Source organism: Alternaria incomplexa (assembly GCF_024043165.1).
Source record: "Alternaria incomplexa strain BMP 0042 chromosome Unknown scaffold_11, whole genome shotgun sequence".
Lineage (NCBI taxonomy): Eukaryota > Fungi > Ascomycota > Dothideomycetes > Pleosporales > Pleosporaceae > Alternaria > Alternaria incomplexa.
Window position 1 is genome coordinate 330,597 of NW_026249860.1, and position 15,260 is coordinate 345,856.

General features: G+C 52.7%; 5 protein-coding genes and 1 non-coding gene across 6 annotated transcripts; 3 read left to right on the forward strand and 3 right to left on the reverse strand.

The window, feature by feature from the left end:
- Positions 1-1,415: 1,415 nt before the first annotated feature.
- Positions 1,416-2,519, forward strand: J4E90_007517 (uncharacterized protein; the record flags this gene model as incomplete). The annotated part of the gene is made up of 2 exons (XM_051437053.1): positions 1,416-1,485; positions 1,711-2,519. 2 exons carry the CDS (start codon positions 1,416-1,418, stop codon positions 2,517-2,519), a joined length of 879 nt encoding a protein of 292 aa, XP_051288799.1.
- Positions 2,520-4,067: 1,548 nt separating this feature from the next.
- On the forward strand, positions 4,068-5,183 carry J4E90_007518 (uncharacterized protein; the record flags this gene model as incomplete). Its single annotated transcript, XM_051437054.1, has 1 exon — positions 4,068-5,183. The coding sequence occupies one exon, from the start codon at positions 4,068-4,070 to the stop codon at positions 5,181-5,183; it is 1,116 nt and encodes a 371-aa protein (XP_051288800.1).
- Positions 5,184-5,548: 365 nt separating this feature from the next.
- Positions 5,549-5,620, reverse strand: J4E90_007519. The gene has a single exon. It is a non-coding gene; the product is annotated as a tRNA-Met (tRNA).
- A 612-nt stretch (positions 5,621-6,232) lies between these two features.
- J4E90_007520 (uncharacterized protein) lies at positions 6,233-9,574 on the forward strand (the record flags this gene model as incomplete). The annotated part of the gene is made up of 3 exons (XM_051437055.1): positions 6,233-6,464; positions 6,512-8,497; positions 8,583-9,574. The coding sequence occupies 3 exons, from the start codon at positions 6,233-6,235 to the stop codon at positions 9,572-9,574; spliced, it is 3,210 nt and encodes a 1,069-aa protein (XP_051288801.1).
- Positions 9,575-9,730: 156 nt separating this feature from the next.
- Positions 9,731-11,451, reverse strand: J4E90_007521 (uncharacterized protein; the record flags this gene model as incomplete). The annotated part of the gene is made up of 5 exons (XM_051437056.1): positions 9,731-9,895; positions 9,952-10,483; positions 10,534-10,948; positions 10,997-11,202; positions 11,255-11,451. 5 exons carry the CDS (start codon positions 11,449-11,451, stop codon positions 9,731-9,733), a joined length of 1,515 nt encoding a protein of 504 aa, XP_051288802.1.
- A 482-nt stretch (positions 11,452-11,933) lies between these two features.
- On the reverse strand, positions 11,934-14,334 carry J4E90_007522 (uncharacterized protein; the record flags this gene model as incomplete). Its single annotated transcript, XM_051437057.1, has 3 exons — positions 11,934-13,470; positions 13,518-14,271; positions 14,319-14,334. 3 exons carry the CDS (start codon positions 14,332-14,334, stop codon positions 11,934-11,936), a joined length of 2,307 nt encoding a protein of 768 aa, XP_051288803.1.
- Positions 14,335-15,260: the final 926 nt, after the last annotated feature.

Genomic DNA, 15,260 nt, shown 5'->3' on the forward strand with positions numbered 1-15,260 from the left:
GAACCAAGGCTTGTCGTGCGTTGACAGGATGTGGGTTCCGCTGTCAGGTTCCTTCGAGGTGAACGTCCAATCGTGTCGTTTCCGTTACTGGCGCTGAAACAGGACGATACCCACCGACCCGCACTGATGGCGCCGTTCGTTTGGGAGTTCGGATCGGACGGGTATCCGGCAACAACGTCAGACTTCGATGACAGCCGCAACACACCTAGTAAATAGCATTGTTGGCGTCGTGTAGGAAACTGGGAGACAGCATGATGGAGCGCATGCGTCGCTCTAGTCACGATGGACTCTTCTCGTGGACGTCGGAAGGTAGCAACAGGCTGTTGCGCAAGAGCCATGCGCCAAGATTTTTATGCTTGTGACTTGCTTTCGACTCTTCAGCCTAAGCATCAAAGGTGTGGCACCTCATCATCGTGCAATATGGGATCTTGGAAAGCAACTGAGGCATTCCAAGGTTAGGACAGCACGAGCGCTCGAGACGCGTTCTCTCATCGCACTAACGCAAATATCATGACGTAAGCAGTCGCGTCGAGAGAGTCGCTCTGATTGGCCAGCACAGTCCACCGCGACAGAAGCCCAAAGATGCAGCTGCGGCGTGCACCACCTTCACGCCTTCATACATTCCCGAGGTCGTGGCCCAACATCCCGTCGACCACGAACGCGCATTATGTTCTCATCCATCGTGAGCCGCTTTGTCACTCCATTCGCACCGATCCGCCCGGTCTATGGCCGGGCCCCAGTCTTAGCTAAAGGCGCCTTCCCCCTCTTCTGAAAGCTCGTTGTGCTTCGGCTGTAGCAACTGCTCGTCCATATGGAGACACATACACATGATTAGAATACCATGTTCAGTGCTCCAATCCCTTCAGAGGAACTAGTAAAGCCGGAAGAACAGTAAAAGCCGCTCCAGCCAAAGAGAAGAAAGACAAACTGAATTCCACCATAAAGACACTCATCACCTTCTCAAGATCAGCTCCCGCAAGATGTCAAGAATTCGGTTTGCTAGAGCTTTTGCCGCGTCAACGTTGGGCGAGGACCTAGCTAGTTCGTCCAGCATGACGGCCGAGAATAGGAATTGAGCTGCTGTTACGAAATAAGCCCCGGAGAGGGCATTAAACACCGGCCGAGACGTTAGCCAGCGCAGCCGGGGCTGAACGAGATATCTTATGTTACTACAGTCATTGAGCAAGTCAGACTCACATACAGTGCGGAATTACGGGTAATACCTTATGTCCGGCGCGGCATATTCAGTCAGTGTCAGCTTGGCCGCCCTGTCGGAGTTAATCGGGTGAAGAAGGTGCCTGACGCGTATTGAAGCAACAATGAATATATCTATCTCATTGCCCTGGACTGGTCTAGCACAAAGATCTCATCTCAATTCGCAAACATCTCACCTTCATCTTCAACACGGAAGCAATATGTCCTTTTCGTCCGCCCCTAAGACTATCGCTGGGAAGCCTGTCGGTCCCATCGGCTATGGTCTGATGAGTGAGTTGCCATTCAAACGACGGCAATGCGCAGTCACAGTTGCTAAACATCATCTGCACAGCCCTCACGCTTTTCGGTGGCATTACTCATGACGAGGCGATCAAGCCAATGAAGGCCGCTTTGGAGAACGGTGCCACTTTTTGGAACGCTGTACGACCAGCGCCAGAAACATGGATATCAAATATCGGCTGACATCCTCGTAGGGAACCTTCTATGGGCCTCCAGATGCGAATTCTCTTCAGCTCCTGAAGCACTACTTTACCAAGTACCCGGAAGATGCATCGCGCGTTGTGCTCAGCATCAAGGGCGCTTACGATGGAGCCACTCAGTCACCGACCGCTAGTCCGGAGCAGATTCGAGCCTCCGTTGACGAGTGCCTGACCTTACTGGATGGTACCAAGTCTATCGATCTCTTCGAGCCGGCCCGTGTTGATCCCAACGTTCCCATCGAAGAGACTGTCAAGGCGCTTGCTGAGCTGGTCGAGAAGGGCAAGATTGGCTCCTATGGTCTCAGCGAGGTGAACGCTCAGACCGTCCGCCGTGCTCACGCCGTACATCGTCCCGCCGCTGTTGAGATTGAACTGAGTCTGTTTTCTCAAGGTGCTCTAGAGGAGGCAGGCGTTGTCGACACTTGCCGCGAGCTTGGCATCCCCATCGTCGGCTACAGTCCCCTCGACCGCGGCTGGCTCACCGGACAGTTCAAGACTCTCGATGATCTCCCTCAGGACGACTTCCGCCGTTTCTACCCACGCTTCCAGCCCGGCAACTTCGAGAAGAACGTCGAGCTAGCTGGTGCTGTTGAGAAAGTTGCCAAAAAGAAGGGGGTCACCAGCGCCCAAGTCGCCATTGCTTGGGTACAGCAGCAGGGTGTTTTGCCTATTCCTGGTTCTACCAAAGTGGAGCGTGTCCAGGAGAACACCAAGTACGTAGAGCTTACCGAAGCCGAGACTGAAGAGCTTCACGAAGCTCTTAGCAAGGCACATGTCTCAGGTCATCGATACCCTGAGATGTTCCAAGCTCATCTCGACAAATAGTAGGGCGGCGTGAGTAGAACAGCTCGGCCCGCCTTTGGTACGACGGGTGCCCGTTTCAGTCTTCTCGGTCGTGGAATAACAATGAACCTTCAATGTCAAACCAATTTGTGTCTTCTTCAGTTCACTGCCTTGATATACGACGCTACATTAGATCAAGATGTCAAAGGGACTTAAATCTAGGCTTTGAGGGGGTCTTCTGATACAAAAACCTCACGCGCGGACGCATTCAGCTCCAACTCTCGTTACACATCTCTTTGCGTTTAACTCATGAACGAGCACCTTGAAGTAGCACACGGCCTTCTGGCCCATCCCCACAAGGTCTAGCTACTCCTAACGCTGCCAGCTTCCTCCACTTCATCCACCATCTGCTTCGTCTGCTTTGACCAATTCTCAATCTCTTCCTTGGCAGTATAGAGCCATCTCCTAGCAACATCTTCACTGCACATTCGGTTCGATTGCTTTCCGCGAAGGGCCTGTTCGACAGCATATGCTGCGTATTTGATAGATCGCTGATGCGCACCGAGAAACTCGATAAGCTGGACTTGGTGCGCGGCTCTGGATATTTCTGAATCGAGGTCTTGGGAGGAAACCGTCGGACTAACTGCGGCTGGGGAGTTTGTTTGGCACAACGTCGCTTCTGTGGTATTTGCTTGTGGCGCTGGGCAGCGCGTTTCTGGGGTCTTGCTCTCGGTCATTTCAGCAATTGTATCGAAGAAGTGGGAGACCAGGGCGAGCTGAAGCTCAGGAGTGTTATCGCGCGTCCTTTTCGCTCGCAACGTCACTCTGATTTTGTTTACTTATCCTCAACACCTCAATTCCCGCATCTTCAATTAGCGAGCTATGATGCACCCCTCTTCAAGACGCAAACACTACACGTCAACGGTGTCCTCACATCCCGCTGCGCCAAAACGGCCGTTCGATTCTGCGTCATACTTTGACAGCACATCGTCAGCTGTGAACGGGTAATGTCCGTAGTTCGTCGCGTTGTTGCTTCTACGCAGTCACAGTTGACTTCAACCAGTGCACCTACCAAACAATACGCTTGGCCAACGGCTGAGCAAGGTACAGCCTAGCTTTTCCAACTCTTTACGCATGCAGCACAACGTTGCACGTGAAGCTCTGTGGACAGTCTCATGATGCGAGACTTTTCGCTGTTTTGGTGTAGCCGTCTTCCAAGCTGTCAGCCTTCTTGCAGCGACGGGAAGCGTGCGCAAAGCTAGCCGCTTTCAGCAACGCAACCCCACTTGTTCCACTCGTACGATCCATCACAATGCGTCATATCATGCATCTCATCACTCAACCATCCAACGCGAAGCCATCGTACTTGGTACAGAACCTCCCAACGTGATCTAGACAGGAAGTTGCGACTGCTTGATAGCCAATGTACGCGTCATGACCTGAGTACCTAACCTTGGCGGTGCTGCCCTCCGCCTATTCAAATGCTCAAGGCAGGCAGCATGCGCCAGAATTTACCTCTTGAGATCCGCTTTCGTATCAGCTCAAACCTCCGTACACACAAAGATAGTTTTGGATTAGTGAAACTCCAACATGGCGCCGCTATCCGACTACCTCAGCTTCTACACCTCCATGGCAAAGGCCATGTTTACAATCATTTTCGCACGCCTTTACACACCTCAAAGCCCTCCTCACCGCGATCTACAAGGCCAAACTGCGATAGTGACAGGTGCGAACAGCGGCATCGGTCTCTCGATCGCAACTGCGCTCGCAAAACAAGGCGCAACTGTGTATCTCGCCTGCCGCAATCTCGAAAAAGGCGATGCAGCGGTGGCTTCCATCGTTTCGCAACTCGGATCCGAGGTTAGCAAAAGGGTGTTTTGCTGGAAACTCGATGTTGGGGATCTAGAGAGTGTACGTGCGTTCTGTGAGAGGTGGAGAGAGGAGGGCAAGAAGATTGATATGCTTTGCCATAATGCTGGGATAGCGGGGACGCCTGAAGGCTCGAAGACTAAGGATGAGAAAGGCCGCGACGTGGTTCTTGTTACGAACTTCCTTGGCAGCTTCTTGATGACAAATCTGCTCGAAGGATGTCTGGGCGAGAAGGCAAGAGTCGTTTTCACGAGTAGTACTGGACACTACGCCGCCGCAGAGACAGTGATGCGCCCGAATCTGGAAGGCGTGGCATCCAAGGCCGCCGGTGATGAGGGTGGCGTTATGCAGAAGCTTCTGCACAAGACAAAAGCGTATTTTGGTATAGGAACAACTACCCTTCAATCATACGCGCTCTCGAAAGCACACCAAGTCCTCTTCGCCGCTCTCCTCCAGCGCCGCTTCGACTTCACGCCAAATAACAGACGCTCGGCACATGCATTCAGTCCCGGGTTCACGTCTACTCCTATCTTCGGCAAATTTGCCGTCTCTTGGAACACATGGCTCAGTAATCCTCTTTTCGCCGTTCTCAAAACGACGGAAAGGTATGTCGCGGTTGATACGGATGAGGGCGCAAAGACTGGAGCCTGGCTGGCGACTTGTGGTGGGGAGGAAGGGGTCGAAGGGGGATACTGGGAGTGGATGAGTAGACGGATGAGCCTTGTCGAGTTTGTGGAAAGGCAGCTTGGGGAGAAGGAGTGGAAAGTGCAATGTGAGAAGGTTTGGAGAGGATGGGAGGAGGATAGTGGCTGTACCTGGGCCACTGTCAAGACTTGATGTAGTGCTGATAGAGTTGGTCGGAGCAGAATCAGAAGTCAAGAGTGATTTGTCCCATTGATCTTCTGTCTTTCTAGTTCCCTGTCCTACCTGGACTGAGATAGTGACTTATGCCTAAAGCGTGTCAGAGGAGGGTAGGTGTTGCATTGAAAGAAAGTGAGGTCGCTAAAGAACGTAGTAGTGGCATACGACACAGCTTATAATCTCGCAAGTATGATTATCATGACCGTGATAAAAGCAGTTTATGTTGGGACTATGGACGAAGGGGGTAGCAAAAAGGGGTTGCTTAACCCCGGCCTAGAGATGTAGGTGATCAACTACATGAGCAAAGGTCTAGCAAAAATAAAATAAACATGCACAACATGTAGCTGCTCTCGGTTTCGATCCGAGGTCCTCCGGGTTATGAGCCCGGCGCGCTTCCGCTGCGCCAAGCAGCTTTTGCAGTTGCTGCTTGATGTAGATTTGAAGAATTAATACAACCATTACTGCTAGTGCGTCTATCTCAGCCCGTTCTGACCTCATAGTAGGACCATGTTCCAACGTCGAATAGAAAAAGAGTAGTTGAAAGCCGGGCTGATCCATTCACCAAGGTGACAAAGGTGGGGCGAGGTATGACTCCGATTTTGACTCCTTGCGAACACAGAAGAGTACGAAATTTCCAAGGTTACTTTGAAAGTATCTTGTACGCGTAGAAAGCGCCAAGGACGTGGAGCGTTGTACATCGCGCAAGGGGCAAATTTGTGCTCTTATGAGGACCCAGTGTATGCGAAAAGACGAGTGCAGTAAAAACAACGAACCACAAATTCAGCTCGTGACATACTTAAAGTCTGCAAGTAAGATAGCATGGTGTGGTTGATCAACGTCTGGCTGCGTGACAAAATTACTGTCAAGCATCGTGGGCAAGTCAACCGATTACATGGGACGAAAGCGAATGTGGCTAGCGGCAAAACGCGCTTGAACCCGTGGACGCGACGCGTCCCACGCACTTTAGATCTCCACCCCGTCACCCGCGTCTCCTCCAACTCCCACCATGACACCTGCCAGAACCAATGAGTAGCTATTCACCGGGCATCCCATCCTCTTTTGACCCTGCGCTACTACATTCTGAATTCGAATTCCTCGATAACGCGCCCGCGCCATCCTCGCATTCCGACGAACTAGACGCATTGCACGACTGCATCGCCGAAGACACCGCAAAGAAGAATAGTGCCGGCATCGTCATACAGCATCGCGCCTGGAACGTAGCCGACATATTCAGGAGTGAAGGAGAAGGACCAACTGGTACTTCCAGCGTGTACGCGCGCTTTAACTGGCACTAATCCCACCAGACACGCCTGCGAAGCGCCAGAAGCAGTCACCAGTCAAGCGCTTGCCGACTGAACCTTCGAAAGAAACCACGACATTCCCTTCATCGCCTCCGACTTTCGCAATGCCTCTCATCTCGTCACCCATCGCATATCCTCCGAGCTCGTCGATGCCCCAGGCGCCCTCGCCGAAGAAGAGGAAGCGCCCAGAAGACGCACGAGAGCCACTGAAGGATGTGCCAAACAACAATGCATCACGCAAGATTGGAGGCTTTCTGGACGACTCCGACGATGAAGAAGACATTGCGGCCCTGAAGGAACACACGTTGAAGCGGAGGGCTGTCAGCAGCATCAAAGATCTTCCAGCTGTTCCGGAAGGCTTAGCAGACTACACACCCCCTGCGAGCCAGGACGAGTTTGCAGACCCCGAATCGATACCGGTAAATGATCTAGACAACTACAGCTTCAAGTCACAATCACAATCGCCGGTAAAGCGGCCGCACACATCACATCAGCCAACTTCAGCACAATCCGCACCAGGCGTTCTGGCCCGTAATGCGTCGGGGAAAGCCTTTCATATAGGCAAGAAAGCCCAACGCGAGACCCAGACGTACGAAGAGATCATTGCAGCACGATCCGAACCCGTGGAAGGGAAGGCCAGGACGAGCTACTATGGTCTCAATATTCATCAGCTCATGGACGAAGCGAAGGCGCTTGATCAGGAGAAGGCCATGAACGCGTCTCTGAAGAAGCTTGACCTAGCAGCACAACCGTCGATCGAGCAGCCGGTGGCCAAGAATGGAAAGACCAATCGTACACTCATGTGGACTGAGAAGTACCGAGCGAAGAAGTTCACAGACTTAGTGGGAGACGAACGTACACATCGATCTGTATTGCGGTGGCTGAAGGCGTGGGACCCAATTGTATTCCCCGGTTCGGGCAAAGCGAAGCCCAAGAAAGCAAAGGACGGGTTCCAAGAAGACGAACAGAGACACCGCAAGATCTTGCTGCTGACTGGGCCTCCTGGGCTTGGAAAGACTACCCTAGCTCATGTCTGCGCACGACAAGCAGGCTATGAAGTGCAGGAGATCAATGCTTCGGACGAGCGTAGCGGGGCTGTCGTCAAAGGCCGCATTCGAGATATGGTGGGAACTGAGAACGTCCGCGGTGTCAATACCAGCACCGTGAACGGCAAGGTGCGAAAAGCTGGAAAGCCAGTATGCGTTGTGGTCGATGAAGTAGATGGTGTCGTTGGCAGCGGAGGCTCAGGCGAAGGTGGCTTCGTCAAGGCACTTATCGACTTGATAAATCTGGACGAGCGAAACACAAAGGCAATCGGTCAGCAGCAGTCAACAGCGGGCACCAAGAAGAAGAAGGGTGACAACTTCAGACTCTTGCGACCACTCATCCTTATCTGCAACGACCTCTACCACCCTTCGCTGCGGCCACTGCGACAGTCCTCAATGGCTGAGATTGTGCATATCCGTAAGCCTGCCCTCAACATGGTCGTCTCGCGCATGCAGGAGATCTTTGGCAAGGAAGGCATCCAATGCGATTCGGATGGTGTGCGCCGTCTCTGCGAAGCTACCTGGGGTGTCAGCACAAAGAAAGAGGGCGGGACTGGTAGTGGCACTGGCGAAGGAGACATTCGCGGGGTTATGGTGGTGGCCGAATGGATAGCAGCTCGGTTACGATCATCACACGATGTGAAGTCCAAGGAGAGGCCCCATCTATCGCGGAAGTGGATAGAAGACAACCTCATTGGCGACTTGCGACATGGTGGCGGAGCCGCTCGAAGCTTAGGAAGAGGCGGCGCGAAGGACGTTGTTGACCGTGTATTCCGTGAGGGTGCTGGCTTCCCGAAGCAAGCTGAAACGACCGATGCGAAATCCGCAGCCGCGAGGGCAAAGAGTGGTGTCATTGGTGTTGCTGAAGCAGGCAAACGTCGTGCTATGGATCGTCTTAGGGAGATGGTCGATACGAGCGGGGATTGCGATCGCATCGTGACAGGTATGTCTCACCTCATATCACGGCCTCATCAAATGCTAACACTGAACCGACTGCTTCACTGCCTATCCCGAGAAGCCGTTTCAAGACGATACTCTTCTCAGCAAACCATCTGCTGCATACGAATGGTTGTACTTCCATGACACAATCAACTCGGCTGTGCACGGATCTCAGGAATGGGAATTAGCACCATATCTGTCGAACTCTGTCCTTGCCTTCCACAACCTCTTCGCTTCGCCTATCCGATCATCTGCAAACCCCGTAGCAGACCCAGATGCACAGCCAGCACCTTTCTCAGGACCGGGTGCAAGCTTTGCAGCTTTGGAGCAGACCAAGGCTAGCAGGAGTCAGTTGATGGCGCTGCAGACAAGTCTTAGTCTACCGTTGACGCGTATGTTTCGAAGTCCAGAGGAGATGGCCATGGAGCTCATACCATACGTTTTGCGTATGTTGTCACCTGACGTAAAACCTGTGCTCGTAAACACCGGTGCATCAGGGTCAAAGTCTTTCGCCACGGCATCCGTCCGCAAAGCTTCAGAGAAAGAACTCGTCAAGAAAGCTGTAGAAGCAATGACAGCCACTGGCATTCGGTTCGAAAAGTCGCGAATCGAGACCGAAGACGTGGCGAACAGAAATGCTGGCTTCGTCTGGCGTATGGAGCCCGCATTAGACGTTCTAGCGACTTTTGAAACTCTCGTCGGCAGGAAAGACGACAAAGGGCGCTACGCAGTTCGCAGCGTCTTGGAACAAGAATGGCGCAAAGAATCCGCTCTTCGTGAACATGCCAATCGCAAGCGCCGCGGTGGTATGGATGAATACGAAGACGAGATTGAGGCTAGCAAGAAAGAAGAGAAGACGACGGAAGAGAAGGTCGCTGAAGCCAGCGAGAAGGCTGTGAAACGTGACTTCTTTGGCAGGGTGATTGTAGAAACGGATAAGAGCAGGAAGGAAGCGAAGAGGAAGCAAGACAGTGGGGAGATGCAGGGTGATGTGGGGAGGATATGGGTATCCTTTCACGAAGGATTCTCGAACGCGGTGCGGAAACCTGTCACTATTGACGACATTATGAGGGGGCTTTAGCTTTACATTACACGGCAGGCTGAGGAAATCAGCACAGGTGGATGACGATAATATACTTGTATTCGGCAAGCTCAAGCAACCCATTTAGCATTTGCAGCTCGTCCATGCGATCGGCATGGCAAGCCCGGAGACTCCGACTTCTCCACACGCCTCAATCTAATGCACAGCCGTAACGTGGTTGCCGGCGAGCTTCTTCTTCGCAGCATCAATCCTCTCCAGTTCTATCACCCGCTGCTTGTCATCCAGGTTATCAGGAAGCGTGCCAAGTGCACGATCGCCGAACAGCAGGTCAATCTCCTCAAGTGTGAGCTGCTTCGTTTCCTACAAATTCGATCAGCATGAGTTCTCCTGTCGAGTTTTTCTAGGGAAACACGTACCTTGAACACGAACCAGATAGTCGGGAACGTGACACAGAGATTGAAAGCCACAAAGATGAAGTAAAACTTGTAAGTAATCTCACCCAGCCCGATGGGCGACACCTGACTCCACACAGTTCCCACAAGCCAGTTACCAAAACCAGTTGCGAAAGCAGAACCGCGTCCACGGATACTCAGCGGGAGAATCTCACTGGCGTATACCCAAGAAATTGGACCGAAGGACATTGAGAAGATGCAAGATACCAGAAACAAGAAGAAGACGCCAGCGGCAGATAGCGAGTCTCTTCGGGATCCTGTAGCACCTTCGACCTGAGATCCGATGATCGCTTCGCAGATGAGGGCGATAGAGATACCAATGGTGCCGAAGAGAAGGGGCTTCTTGCGGCCAACGCGATCGAGGAGAAAGACGATGAAGAAGAGGTTGAACACGGGGCCGACGATGTTGTAGATGCTGGTAACGAGCAGGTTGCGGTCGCCGACAATACCGAGGTTCTCGTAGAGAATGGTGGAGTAGTAACCGATAACGTTGATACTGAGAGAATGTCAGTAAACCCAGATCGAGAATCCGACAAGAGAACGTACCCAGTCATCTGCGTAAACACCTGAACAAGCGTAGCATGCATAAGTCTCTTCCGCCACACGGGAACCGTAAACATGACCTTCCAGCCCGGCGCGGTAATCGCTTTCTCCGCATCAATAGTCAATTTGATCTCGTTGAACTCGCTTTGGATCCAGTCGTCGTTGCTACCATTGTAGTGCAACTTGCGAAGCACCTTCAGCGCTTCGTCTGCGCGGTCGATCTCTACCAGGTAACGGGGCGATTCTGGGAAGAACAGCATACCGCATATGATGATCAAGCAGGGTAGGCATTGGAAAGCGAGGGGGAAGCGCCAGGAGAAGGAGTTTGTTGCGGGTACTTTCGAGGCGCCGTAACCGATCCATGTTGAGACGATGAAACCCACGCCGATCATTTGCTGCGTGAGACCGGTGATTAGACCTGGGTCTGGTTAGTATTGGAAGGTTGAGTTGTTTTGGAAGTGCTGACCTCGCGTTTTGGGGTGGGCGCATTCGGTTTGGTAGATGGGTACGGACATGGACATTAGACCTACTGCCCATCCAGCCAAGATTCGTCCGACGAGTATCATAGCGAGGTCCTGGGCGGCGCATTGGAGTATAGCTCCGATCAGGTTTATCAAAGCTCCGATCATGATTGTCTTCCTGCGACCGAACCTATCCATCGTGAACCCTCCCCTACTATGCGTCAGTACATGCCAGCTTCTCTACACAAGAGACATCCACGTACATCAGCGAACCGAAAAATGCTCCACCTGAAAACGTCGCATTGATGGCTCCTATAATCGGCGATGTCTTCTCTGTGTCGAAGAAGGCGAGGAAGTTGGGTGATTGGATGACAATGGTCATTACTCCAGAGTCATATCCGAAGAGGAAGCTGCCCGTGCCAGCGAAGACGGCAAGGGCAATGTTGAAGATGAGACCCATGGTTGCTACCTTGGCCGATCAGATCAGCGATGCTTGCACGAAAGACTGGAACTTGTGGGTGACAGTCCTTTTCAACGCGCTGTCGCTGCAGGTATATATTGCCCCGGGCAACTGGGTGCCCACGCCATCGACGCATGCTGGTCATGTTACATCTTCAGGCCAGCCTCGCGTAACAAGCATTCAACCGGAAGATCGCGCCTAGTTTCCACGGTGCGATCCCGCATAGACTTTGAACATGTCTGCTGGCGGACAAGTATTTGCTGATCTTGCTGCCATAAAACCCGGGGAACAAGTGGAAGGATGTTGGGGTACAGTAGCGTGCGGGGAGGCATGTTGAATTTCCGCCAATGAATGAAGCCCCCACTAGCTCGCTTCGCTGATGTAGGACCGTTGCAGCGGCTCTGCTTTGCGCTCATGGCCGTTGAGACTGGCTGTGAACAAGTGCGGGATACATGACCCCTCATGATGGCCGGAATGCCAGCCTATCCTAGCTTCGAGACCTTCCACTCTCCGCCTAGAAGGTCCATACCTTTGAGCTCACCATCAGCGCTGACCTCTAATACACCCTTCTGGACGCCCTTGGTATCCACCAAAGTCGCTCTGTCACCTTCCTTCACACCATAAAGTCTAACCTCACCACCGGTAGCGAGCCAGTCATAACCAAAGCCGCCTTCGCCCTCTGCTTGCCCGAGCACGAGAACGGTGCCTTCCCTAACAAACAACGGTAATTGGAGGAAGCTATACTTCTCTTTGATCCACCGGCCGCCCTGCATTTCTTTACCGTCCCAGAAGCTGAACCAACGACCTGGTGGCAGGTAGTAATCAACGCTACCGTCTTCCTCGAAGACCGGGGCGGCGAGGATCTGACTGCCAACAAAGAATTGGCGGTCCACATACCAGGATGTTGGGTCATCTGGAAACTCTAGAGCCGTCGCGCGGACGCTGGTAGGCCATCCATTAGCAACGCTCTCTTCTGCCTGCGCGAAGAGATATGGCATGAGGCTGCGCTTGAGCTGCACCCAGTGTCGGAGGACCTCAGTGCAGTTTTCGGGCTCTTCCGATGAATCGTCGACTAGCCATGGCACGCGATATGAGTTCGAGCCATGGAGTCGGCTATGCGAGTTGAGCAGTCCAAATGCAACCCATCGCTTATAGATCCAGGGTGGCGGTTTGCCTTCAAAGCCACCAATGTCGCTCGTCCAGAACGCGAAGGATGCGAGCCCAAGGCTCAGGCCACCACGCACTGACTCAGAAAGCGCAGCGGGTGTTGACTCGCAGTCGCCGCCCCAATGAAGTGGAAAGCGTTGCGATCCTGCGCATGCTGTGCGCGCGAACAGTATGGCTTCGTGCTCACCCTCCCGCTTTTGTACTGCTTCGTAGACAAGTTTGTTGTAGATGAAGGCGTAGTAGTTGTGCATGCGGCTTGGATCCACGCTCTTGTCGTGCCATTGGACGTTCTTCGTTGGTATGCGCTCACCAAAGTCCGTTTTGATGGAGCTGACACCCACGTCGAAGAGCTTCTCCATGCACTCGCGGAACCAGTCGCAAGCCTCGGGATTTGTAAAGTCTACAATACCCATGCCAGTCTGCCAGAGGTCCCACTGCCACACATCTCCGTTCGTCTTCTTGAGCAAGTAACCTCTATCAGCCGCATATTTGAACACAGGACTTGCTTGGCCGATGTAAGGATTAGTCCAGACACTGACTTTGTTGATGAGTCCATCATCTTTCATGCGCTTGATCTGACCAGCAGGGTCGGAGAAGCTCTCTGGATCCCAGATAAAGTCGCACCAGTGAAAAGCGCGCAGCCAAAAGCAGTCGAAATGGAATACTTCGACTGGTATCTTGGAATCTGACATCTTTTCAACGAAGTGGCGGACGGTCTGCTCATCGTAGGAAGTCGTAAATGATGTGCTGAGCCAGAGGCCGTATGACCACGCCGGAACCCTATTCGACTTGCCAGTAAGAATGGAGTACTTGGTCAGTACCTCTTTGGGACTTGGTCCATAGATGAGATACCTTGGGAGGTTAGCAAGGAGATCAATCGAGCTACTCGCGATGCTCACCATTTCAAGCGTTGCCCTTCAACTGTAGTCTGCAATCTTGAGCATCTTTCGCTACCAATCTCCATATCAATCTTATCGGGTGTGTCGATAAAGACACCGTAGCCCCTTGAGCTGAGCCAGAACGATACGTTCTTGTAAGCTTGCTCGCTAGACGTACCTCCGTCTTCGTTCCAAACTTCAACATTTTGACCAATCTTGTTCCATGCACCAAAACGTTCACCTAGTCCGTGAATAGTCTCGCCGACACTAAGCTCGGTCTGAGTGAACATGTAATGTTTATGTGCAGCCAGATCCTCCACACTCTTGGGCGTGCTAAGGGCGGGTGAGTACGCTAGTCCGACGCTCCGGTGGAGAAGAGAAGTCAATGTTTTCGATCCGTCAGTGGCATGGAATTTGATGTCGAAGTTATGCTCATCAGAGCTAATGGTCGCGCTTAGTCCCCCTGAAGTGACAGTAGTCCCTTTCTTTTGCTTCAGGATGTCGCCTTTGCACTCCGGCTTGCCTGCCGGGTACAAGTCAAAGTCTGGTCCCATTCGCCTTGCACCAGCGAAGTGCGTCGCTTCGAGAGAGATGACGCCGTCGAACTGGGCTTCGATCTCGACGGAGATGGTGCTCAGATTCAAGGTATCGCCTCTAGTGAAGATCTTCCTGCTTGGACATAACAAAGTGACCGCCTTGTTGTCTTCCCGAGGCGTGACAGTATAGACTTCTTCGGCATGCTGAACTGTGAACTGGTCATTGACCAGCCACATACCTGTACGATCATTAGCGGCAACATTTCACAGGCTGCGAGGCTCATACCATCACGAAACTTCATGTTTGCGTCGTCTTCGAATGTAGGTGCTCACGACAAAGTATAGGACAGTCCGACGATGATGTCGTGATTGACGTCTGATGTTCTTCTCTCGACATTCCATACTACCAAGAACCATATTGGCGTTCGGATATGCGGTCCGTCCCGTTGGCGATGCTTGGAGCATACGGTTCTGTATGGACGGACACTTCGGTGTCAGATTGCCCGACGCTCCTTGCGCTGCGGGGTACCGCTCGAGACGCTGCAATGATCAACATTGCTATGCGAAAATCAAAAATCCCGCTCGCAAAAGGCCATCGCCTCAGAGAACTGGTTCCGAGTGAGCACCGATCTTGTTATTAGCCGACTTCTCGAACATACAAGGGTCATGGAGCTTTTGCCCTTGCCAGCTATAAGGACTCCGGTCCTGCAGCGCTTACACGGCACTTTCTTGACCATCACCTGAGCATGCCCATGAACAGTGCGCGTCGGGATAGTTTCCCTCACTGATTCGTGTGCAGACTCAAAAAGACAGTTCCGACGATACCTTCTGCAAGGGGTGTTGTAGTTCACGTGAAGGGGTAGTCGCGACGCCCCGCATCCACAACCAGCCACTGAGATGACGGGAGGGCGTTTCACCAGTGTGGCATCCCGCGCACTTCCTTGGTATACCTATTGCCTTACGCGGCACAGTGTGAAAGCTGCACGTATATCAACAGCCACACTTCAGCATTGGAAGTCGCAAGTAAGGGGAACATCGCAAAGCGAATGAGGACGGGACCCTGCTGCCGGAAATGGCTCCGGCGCGAAACGTTGTCCACCGACCCACAACCCACCCTTCCCAACAGGGCGCAACGTTGTCGCAATCGCCGAATTCGTCTTGTTATCCGTGCAAGGCTTCGACACGGTCAAGGTGTGTTGTAGTCCCACCCATAGGGCATCGTTGTCCA